We start from the raw sequence: 10650 nt of genomic DNA, 5'->3' as shown, positions 1-10650 counted from the left end.
TTGTTCCAGTTCTGTGAAGAAAATGTCCAGGGTAATTTGGTAGGGACTGCATTGAATCTGTAGATTGCTTTGGGTAATATGGCCATTTTAGCAATATTAATTCTTCCAATCCCGAAGCATGGAATATCTTTGCATTTCTTTGAATCCTCTTTTAATTCCCTTGATTAATGCTTTATAGTTCTCAGCATGTCTTTCACCTCCTTAGTTTTATTCTTAGGTATTTAATTTTTGGGGGGTGTGACTTTAAAAGGTATTGTATTTTCATATTTCTTTTCTAATACTTCATTGTTAGTATGCAGTAATGCGACCAATTTCTCCATGTTAATCTTATATCCTGCTACTCTGCTGAATTCGCTGATGAGTTTCAGTTTTTGTGTGGAGTCCTTAGGGTTTTCTATATACAGTGTCATGTCATCTGCATAGAGTGACAATTTTACCTCTTCTCTTCCAATATGGATACCTTTTATTTCTTTTGTCTAATTGCTGTGGATAGGGCTTTTAATACTATGTTGAATAGAAGTGGCAAGAGTGGACATCCTTGTTTTGATCCAGATTTTAGTGGAAGGTTTTCAGCCTTTTTCACTGAGTATTATATTGGCTGTGGGTTTGTCATAAATGGCTTTGGTAAGAATTTTCATCATGAATGGATGTTGGATCTTGTCAAATGCTTTTTCTGCATCTATTGAGATGATCAGGTGGTTTTTTTACTTTTCTTTTGTTAATGTGGTATATGATGCTGATTGATTCGTGTATGTTGAGCCATCCTTGTGAACTTGGGATGAATCCTACTTGGTTGTGGTGTCAGGCTTGAGTTGAGATGCAATAGAGTAAGCTATTAAGTGGGATGGGACATGGGCTAGTTGAGGGCATGGGTCTTAAAATCAGATAGACCTGTGTCCAATCTTTATTCAGCCACTTAACATGTCTGTGTTTGTGGCTACATGATCTACTTTATGAGGCTTCTGTGAAAATCACCCTGGATAATAACAGTGAAGCACCTGTGCACGGCACTCCTGTGGTCATGGGACTTTGTGGGAGTAATGTGAAGTGCTCATATGTTTTCATTTTCAGAATTGCTCTGATCAACCTAGATTTCTTTATTAGGCATTTACTCTGATAGATCAAGTCCTATCTTCTTTGCACTTCCTATTAGAGTGGTTACAGCATGAATGCCTCCTACGAAGGTTAGTCTTACCTCCTAACCCTGTACAATGAATTTGTTGATTGGATAGATCTTCTCAGTGACAAAGGAAAGAAAGCAACATGCCGACAGTGAGCACCGACAGTGAGCACCTAGGGATGTGAGGCTGCAGAAAGGAAGTGGGTGCTCATGAGCATCTTCTGGGGTGAGCCACATCACTTGTATCAGAGGCCTTGACACAGGCATGTCATGTGCCATGAGGTTAAGCACCAGAAAGACACCCAGAAATAAGCCCTCAAATCAGAAAAGAAAGGCAACAGAAAAGGTACAAATTACTATTTGTCTGTCTAGTGAGTAGTAAGACCAGAAGAAGAAGATTATTAAATTGCTGAGATCAAACTATAGAGAAGCAAAAGAGCAGTAAAAATATACCTGAGCTCTGTTAACATGCAAATAAGGTTTTCAAAAGAAACTGTTGTACCTATTAGCGCCAGGCCCCATACTGGGCACTGGGGACGAGCGTGACTGCAGCAGCAGACATGGTCCCTGTGCTTGGTGGAAGCATTGTGAGTGACAGCCTCAGAGCTGAGATGAGGAAGGTACAGAGGCTGTGGGAGTGCAGAGGAAAGGCACCCAAACTCAGGCTTCCCCAGAGGGTGAGAGGCCGTGGGATCCAGAGTGGAGGGGGGAGGGAGGCAGGCAGAGGAAGTAGGCTCTGAGGAGGCCTTTGGTTGTCAACTCTGACCTTCCCAGAGAATATGGCCGTGGCCACAAGAAAATCCATAATTGAGTGGTGAATGTCTAAAATAATTAGTTACCCAAACTCAGGCCAAGATAAATCAAGTGCAGGATGATGGTGTAAACACCGCATTTCACAGAGTTTTCCAAAAAAAAAGTCTTGATAACGATGAAAAGAATGACGGCAAGTCAGGCTTGTTGATGCATTTTATTGTGAGATGGGGGAGTCTGGTAAAAAACTAGAAAATGACCATGGTGTAACAAGGAACTTAAAAATGAAGAGTCAGATTTGTAACTTACATACATGAATACAGGAACAAATTGGCACAAAATGTTAAAACGTTGTTCCCAACACTGTTTATATAAGGTTATCCTAATTTGGCTTGCTAATAAGGAAATGAGAGTTTTATGGTTAGGCTAATTTTTAATAAAACCACAGAGCATCATGCTATTAGTCACACAGTGAATTTCAAAATTTAAGAGTTTTATATTAAAAACTGGGTAAAGGTAAAATGACTTGATTGTAGTTGTAAAACTAATACATTCCCATTTAAATTCTGTTCTACAGTCCAAGGCAAGTATAAATGTTAACATAACACTGTTAAATCAAATCTCAATGCAAGAAAACCAATTGCATCTCTACTTTAAATCTTATCAACTTTCCAAATTTTCATACTAAAATATATTATTGTATTAATACAAACTACAGTATTATACACTACACTGTGTAATAAATAAAGAAATATAAAAATAAGACACATAAATATAAAAGTTTTCTAAAACTAAAAGTACATATGTCAGTAAGAAGGGTATTAATACTGCCAGGTTTGAAGACATACAGTACAAAAATGTTGCACAGATCTATAAACTAAAAGAAATAAAATAATACTGATAGGTAAAAATCAGCTAATGTTGTTAATAAACTGGGTCCATAATAACTAACATTTGGAAACAGTTATGAGCCAAATAACAATGGCATGTCCATGTCTGAAATGCAAGTACATGGATAAAGCAGATTAGAAAATTTCCCTTTCATTTCGGTAGAGAAATTCTGGAAGTCAATTAACGCAAAATGAATCTTGAGGAATTAAAGGATGAAAATGTCCCTGTGTTTGGCTTCTCTGACAGAGTCAGTAGTTTTACGTTTTATTTTGGAATTTCGGTACAACAAACAAATCAACAAATGCTAGTTATTGTAGGCCACACGTTAACGACGGCTGGTCAGAGCCTTGAAAATACTGATAAATGGCACTTACAGCACACGGGTCTTGCTTAAGGCCAAAGGAGAGACAAAGCTTTCCTATCACATCCTTCATATTTGTTTACCACATACTCAGACACAATCACAAACACTGATTCTGACGACTCTGCTGCCCTCCCCAGTATTAACACTGTTCGTCCCTGCACTCAGAACTCAACGACAGTCTCTTCAACCCCACTTGAAACCACATGAGGGAAACTTCAGTTCTGCTCTCGGCTGCTTTCTTAAGGCTAGCAATACACTTTCAATGAGAATACGCTCTACTATGACATCTAAATATGAGAAATGACTACCTTCTAGGTTGAATTTATAAAAGGTAGTTAGCACGGTTTGGAACTGCATTATAGTTCTCTGTGAAGGGAATTTTGTAGTGCAGAAGTTCTCACATTTTAAAAAACATAATAAAATACTGAAGCGGATTTAGCATATGTTTACCAATAAAAAATTATAAAATTTCTCCCAATTGTACAGCTTAAGAATAAACCAACATAAGAGTGATAATTAATACTGATAAAGTGAAACGACGCCAGATGCTTATCTAATTATATTGGTTTCCTTTCACCTGTTAAATCTTTGCTTTCGGAGTCATTAAGTTTTCTAATCTGCTTCATGTTACAAACTTGTTCCTAACTTGAAAAATGCATGAAAAATTACTAGGTCTGAGGTTCAGGCACACCCGGATTTTTTTTTTTGTGTGTGGTTTTTTTTTTTTGTATTTTGTATTTTTTTTAATTTTTACTTTACACAGTAGTGAACAGAAATCACAGTATACAGGTTACTGCGTTTCCTTGAAAAGCATGTATAATATAGAACAAACTTCATTACCAATTAGAATTTTTTTCTTTCTAGAAAAACTATTAGGCTTCATTTGTCTTTTCTTCCGACACCTGCTCACTACCCTCGCTCACTTTATGTTCTAGGCTACTCTCTGGACTTCCAGCGCCTTCCCTCTCCGCTGTCGCACCTGCGGTCTTGGCTCTGCCTCCCTCCTCCTGCTCCTCCGTCTCCTGCTCCTCCTCCTCCTCCTCCATCTCCTCCTCCTCTTCCTCCTCCTCCTCCTCCTCTCCTCCGGGTTCTCCACTTCCCTTTTCCTCCTGCAGTTCCTCCATCTCTCTCTCCTCCTCCTCTTCCTCCTTGTCACTGTCTTCATCTTCTTCCCGCGTCGAGCTCTCCCTCTCGTCCGAGTCGCCCTGTGATGGGGACGCGCGGGCCCCTGCGTGCTCATGCTCGGCCAGGCCCCCCGGGCCTGCGTCCTCGGGGCCCGCGTCCCGCTCCTCTGCCTCCCGCTTGCAGTAGGAGTAGCGGTGGTTCATGTGCTGGGAGTAGGAGCCCGAGTGCGAGAAGCGCTTCCCGCACTTGTCACATTGGTAGGGCTTCTCTCCAGAATGCAAGCGCATGTGTTCGATCAAGTGATGCTTGTGTTTGAAGGCCTTTTTGCAGATGCCACACTCATGAGGTCTTTTACCTGAAAATAAGAGCACAGGTAAAAGCTGTGAAATGAAATGGCATCCAACCAATTCAATCCTCATCAGGTTTTGGGGCACTTCAGGTTTATGGAAGTGGTTAGAGATTCATTTTTAAGATACTGCCAGATTTGTTAACATACCTGTGTGTTCATATTTATGTCTCAGCAGTGAGCTACTCTTTTGGAAAATCTTGTCACACAAATCGCAGGCATACATTCCGTTTTCTGTCTTTCGCATCTTCTTTTTGGGTGGTGTGGAATCCGAGTCATTCTGCTCCTCCACGTTGGATACTCCTTCCGAGCTGGTGTCTTGCCTTTCATCCTAAAGGAAAAAAAAAGGTAGAAACATTGAATTTAAAATTAAGAGATAGACAAGAGACATCCATGAAAGTACAGATTAAAGAATTACTTTAATTTATACTTTCAACAGCTTGACCAAAACACGCTCTAAGGGTAGATGGGGGCTGACAGAGCCAACAGTGAGGAGGCAATACAGTCACAACAGAAACAGAAGCATACAGTCCGCTGGTACTGAAAAGGAGGGGACACTGAAAAGAAAGAATATTAACTGTGTAGTAACAACATTCACTTAGTTCCATATGAATCATTAATTCATAAGAAATTGACAGAAAGTTTTAACTGATGAGTTTATTAAATAATCACAAATTCCAAACTGCATCACACTTACCTTCCTTTTTACATCCTGGGTTTCACTAAACAAAAATTAAGTTCTATGTTTTTAAAAAAGGGGTCTTTAATTTGTATCTTCCAGACTTCAGAGTTTTGTGAACTAAACTCCATTGTGTCCTTAAAAAGAGATAGGTGTGCTCTATCACTTTTCTAAGGCACAAGATGGAAAAACAATGCAGGAGGGTCTGTATTTTCAAACGAGAATACTTGCTAGGCAAAGTGAATCTTCAGAGTTTCAGGCTGTCTCAGGGAGATGATTCTGGGCAGCAGGCTCTCATGTAGGTAGAAGAATCCTTTAGGGAGCCTGTAATGGGACTGGGTTCCCTAAGGTCCTGCATCTTGTTTAAAGTCTTCCATTCTAACCTCACAGATTTTCTAAAACTTCAGAGGTTTTCCACGTTTCTTTCATCTTTGTAAGGTGGGAGAGCTGCAGCCATTTTTCTGTCATTTGTAGGCTGCCAATGGTGCTAACGGGACTCTGTTTTCATTGTTATTTAATCTAGTCAGATGATTAACTGAAAAATGTTAGTGGTTCTCCCTTTGTTAATCAAAGGTGTGAACAGTGTTTTATACACTGAAAATTTAGATGTAGTGAAAAATTTAGTCATGTGAAAAAATTTTCAAGAGCTACCACAATTACAAAAAGCCCAAGTGGTAGCAATATTCAAGGAGAAAAAGCAGCAAAACATACTTGAGGCAGATATCGTAATTATTTTAGTGGCACATACTTACAGTATATATTTGGATAAAAGGTCAAATTTGTCTTTAGTATTCATCTGATTCAATCAGAAATTGATGGGAAAAAAACGGAGAGATATCAGGGTCAGTGACATACAAAAAGCCTGGACAATGAGACACACGACAGTCTCTTAAAATGGCTCTATCAAAACTCTCTTGGAGTTCCCTGGTGGCTCAGCAGGTTAAGGATCTGGGATTGTCACAGTGAGTCTAGGATCACTGCTGTGGTGAGGGTTTGATCCTTGGCCTGGGGACTTCCACATGCTGCAGGTGCAACCAAAAAAAAAAAAAAAAAAAAGAAAAGAAAAAAAACAAAAAACCTTCATGGATTTGATGGAGTTAAAGAGGAAAATACATACACAGATTCACAACTGTATTTCCGTATGTATATTATGACTGAATACTAGTTTATGGCTTATACAATCATCAGTAAATTCATTAGATGAATATAAACTTAATTTTTATTTAATTAAACCCTTTTATAAACATAGGTGTTAACACATAAAAGGTGACAGCTAAGTGTGCCTGGTGTGAAATGTCTGTGAACAAATTTTCATTTTAGTGATCACATCAAGGCAGAAACTGGTACTTATTTTGGTAACCTAAGTAGAAAAACAGAAATCCAGTTAGGGAGTATTCCAATTTTACCTCCCTCTTCCTGTCTTTAGTTTCAGTCAATCTGTAGCTGAGACTTATTAGCCTTTTTCACAGCAGAGTAAAACTTTGAGCTTCAGTTGGAAACTAAACCCTGGGTTAGTGAACAGCTGCAGATGTGGTAACACAAAAGCTTAGGCACACATTCATCTATTTCCTTTCAAAAAGGAAAGCTTAACAACCTGCTTGGCTCTATCTGTGATGGATTTTTATTAGAAAAACTCATTGAGGTAAGTCAAACTGGCATCTGACCAGTGGTAGAGGGTGGGGAGGGTTTACCTGATTTCCATTTGGCGGGATCACTTTCAGGGGTGCGTCCTGGACCGCGGGGCTGACGGCCGTTGAGTATGTGTATGCCACCTGGGGGATGAGGACCGCCTGCTTGTTGGCAGCTAGCGCTCGCAAGCATGGGACACTGTTCTGGCCGGCAATGGCCACGATGGTGGGTAACTGGGCAGTGACTGTAGGTATAGCAATGTTTATGGGGTTGGCACTTGGTGGGATTACATTTACAACTGGTTCTGAGTCTGTACCACAACTGTCCTTTTGTGGCTCCTTTTTTGCACAAGACAAGTTCAAGGGCTCCTCCTGGACAGAATAAACACTGTTCTGGTAAACACTAGTGATAGTGGACCTCTCCAGTAACTCTCCCTGCTGCTTTGGTAGTGAAAGATCCAGAGGTTCTACTTGGGGCTCTTCGGGTGCGCCCTCTGCCGTGTACAAGTAACCCTGTGTGTTTCTGGATGAGGAAAGGTTGAGAGGGGAAGGGGGGGATGTACTACTTCTGGAGCCATTGACGGCTGACCCCACTGGTAAAACAGGGGAGCTGGTTATCTTCAGTGGACTCTGTTGGTGTCCCGTGCTGTCCTGGGGTTCGTCTGCATCTGGTGGTGGAGGCTGATCGTCGCTCTTTGCAGGGAGGTTGGCTCTGCCCGGTTCAGGAGAAGACGGTTCAGAAGGCTGCACGGAAACCTGTCCGGCCTGCATCTTTTCAAACCACTTTTTCACTACGTCCAGTGGAAGGTTCACCGAGTCGGCAATTTTGGAGAGCTCCTCTGCACTTGGCTGAGCGTTCAGAGCATAATATGCCTTGAGAAGAGACAAGAGGTTCTTTAGAGGTGGCCGACTCGGGGACAAGCCGCCCTCTCCGGAGCCCGAGGGGTCCGAGGCCTCGGGCCTGTCAGCCTCCGGGGCTGGGAGTGGCGGGGGCTGGGCGGGCTGCCTCAGGTCACAGTGCTTCAGCTCTGCCAGTGCGCTGGCGTCCCCTGGGCGGTCGTCACACAGAAGGCAGGTGCTGTCGTTCCTTCCTCCTCCCTCAAAGCTTTTGTCCTTCTCAGATTTAACAGTAAGATCTTCTGGTAACTTTTCACTTTTGCAGCTGTTTGTGGGGACTGGAGTTTCTTTTTTTAAATTCTGAGGAACAACTTGAAGTTGGCTAGGCTGTTCAAGACTGTAGTTAATGATAATTTTGGTTGTTCCATCTTGATCAACCAAAGGAAGACTGATGGCTGAAATAACAGAATGGCCACCTTGCTGAATGGATGAAGCATTGATTGTTTCTTGTTCTTTGGATGCAAGATTGGCTTGATTATTCTCCAAAACTTGCCTTATTACATTACCATCTACTGCCACTTTAAGTACATTCTGAATATCACTTAAATTGATACTTATGGGAGACACCAAACCCACTGTCGGCAGAACAACGGCCTGCACCACACCCTGAGGAGAGTTGGTTGCCTGTAAGGGGCCACCACCACTAAAAACCCCGTTTTGTAATGGGGTTGAACAGTTGATTCCTGAAGCAACCACTATGGGTTTGAATTCATAATCCACAGGTTCAGTTTTAATTTGGTTTACGGAAAGTTGTTCTTGAAGGGGTTTATTCTCTAGCTTTTGCCGTATCTGTGGTCGGGTGGGACTGCCCGGGGATGCCGAGAGGGAAGGGGAGGAACACTGCGAGGTCTTGAGCCCTGCTCTGGGTCGCCCGTTCACAGGCATCAGGCTGATGCACTTCTTACTGCTGATGTGGGAGCTGTAGGAACCAGAATGGGAAAAACGTTTCTTGCAGTTTGGGCATTCATATGGCTTCTCTCCTAAACAACAAAAAAAATTACATCCATAAATTCTTATGTATCCATACTTTCCCTGAAACAACAAAACCAATTTAAAAAGGGGTTACCATGTATGCCTGGGATACAGTTTTATTTAGAATCATCACTTTAAGGTCAAAACCTATATACATGTTATAAATGCCAGTAAAACATCAGTCTGAGCTATGCGTGCTAACCAAGCAGAGAATCTCCTCCGCATGTGTGTGCCATATTTCTGCTAACTCTGAAAAGTTCAAATCATTCTCAAATACCGAATATATTATATCCTACTCTTTCAAGTAATTTCCTTCTTACCCTGTTTCACCAACCTATGTAACTTTCTACATTTCATTCTACTGAATCATCTGTAAGGGAAATTAATGTTAGAGTAAAGGAACGCAGGTAAAATCCCTCCTCAGACTTAAACATGCTCTCCTTCCATATCCATAAGGTTTCTTAAAAACCAGGTATTGTTACAAGCTGTGGCTTATTAGACTGGGATGTGCATACTTCTGGATATATCAGGCAATGTTCTGCCGGGTTTGAAGAGCATCTTGGAGTTTCAACTTTAGGGACAGTGGTTATGGTAATTTAAAACATTATCTTTCTATTAAAACACAGGTTATGCTATGATGCACAAATGCACCATTTGTTTTTTCCCTCACATTTTACACAATGTCACAGAAGCCTCCTGCTTGCCGAGGCCTCCCGTAAATGCTCCCCTAGACTTTCTGGGGGTCACAGCATTTGTCCTTCTGGGCTGTTAGGGATACTTTGACAGAGTGCTTTGAGAAGCAGTGAGCTAGCTAAATGGAGTATTTTCATACAACCCAGACTTTTTTACTTGAATTTTAATACATAGTTATTGTTGATCATTTATAATTTAATGGCTACCAGCTCCCAAGTTCAGGGAGGTAGGAAACTCGGGGCTTGTGTGCCCTTTACTCCGCTGTACCTCTTGCAGTACAGTCATGAAGATGCTCTCTAAACCTTTTTAGATAAAGGAGTGGCTAATTGTAAAATTTGAAATGTGATGCTGATTATCTACTCAGTATCCAAATGAAGTCTCTAATCTCCCCTTTCTTTTTAATATAAAGGAAAGCAGCAAAAAAAAGTCAAGGTAAGCTCAGCTAGTAAAGTAACTTCAATGTCATAAAGTTTAAAACAAGCACATTATCTTGTCTCAGACATTTATCTGAGGAATCAAATGAGCACTGGCCGGGATCTAACAAGCACTCTGACACGGCTTCCTTCCCAATGAGGAGTTTATTTTACATCGTCCTTGTCACTGGCTCCTCTGCTTAAACTCCTTTATGGAGAGACGGTCCAGGGTGGCTCTGCTGAGGACCAGGGCTCTGTCATGTGCTGTTTTCTTAGCCCTTCCAGGCCTCAGGGTGTTGATGCATAAACATGTAGATACTCAATGGGTCTTTGCAGCAGTCAGATGAAATTATACAGCAAAATGCAGTTCGGTGTGCTCTCAATAAATGGTGGTGATTCTTTCAAAAGGCAGTAAGATGAAGGTTGAGCACTAAGCCCAAGTCGCCTGTTAGAATATCCACTTCCCTGTACTAGTTTGCTTCTGTGGCCACATAGCACTAGTCTAATTTTTCTTCTACAGGCTAGACTTTAAAATTGATGAAGAGCTGTTGCATGTATTTTAAATTTCTCTTGTGTATGTTAGACATAGCCACATCTTTTAAACATTCCTCGAGGGACATGGTTTTCAGAAGCCTTACCCACTTTAACTCACCTCTGGAAATTTTCCAGTTTATCAATATCTTTCCAATGGGACATCTGAAATGTGGTTCAATCCTCAAAATGCATGAGATAAAAATTTCCATTGGGGGTAAAACAAGGGATATGCCCTACT

General features: G+C 41.2%; 1 protein-coding gene across 10 annotated transcripts in view; it reads right to left on the bottom strand.

The window, feature by feature from the left end:
• Positions 1-2068: 2068 nt before the first annotated feature.
• The window catches only part of ZEB1 (zinc finger E-box binding homeobox 1), a 200704-nt gene continuing 192122 nt past the window's right edge, over positions 2069-10650 (bottom strand). For all 10 annotated transcript variants that reach the window (XM_047754874.1, XM_047754875.1, XM_047754881.1 and 7 more), the window contains 3 exons: positions 6967-8780; positions 4747-4927; positions 2069-4605 (listed from right to left, as the gene is read on the bottom strand). In XM_047754874.1, the coding sequence (XP_047610830.1) occupies positions 3998-4605; positions 4747-4927; positions 6967-8780 (2603 nt within the window). In that variant the 3' untranslated portion in view covers positions 2069-3997. The remainder of the gene's footprint in view (positions 4606-4746; positions 4928-6966; positions 8781-10650) is intronic.

The sequence above is a fragment of the Phacochoerus africanus genome, chromosome 12 (genome assembly GCF_016906955.1).
Source record: "Phacochoerus africanus isolate WHEZ1 chromosome 12, ROS_Pafr_v1, whole genome shotgun sequence".
In the NCBI taxonomy this organism is placed as follows: domain Eukaryota; kingdom Metazoa; phylum Chordata; class Mammalia; order Artiodactyla; family Suidae; genus Phacochoerus; species Phacochoerus africanus.
Note: the sequence above shows the minus strand (reverse complement) of the source record. Positions and strands in the feature narration are given on the sequence as shown.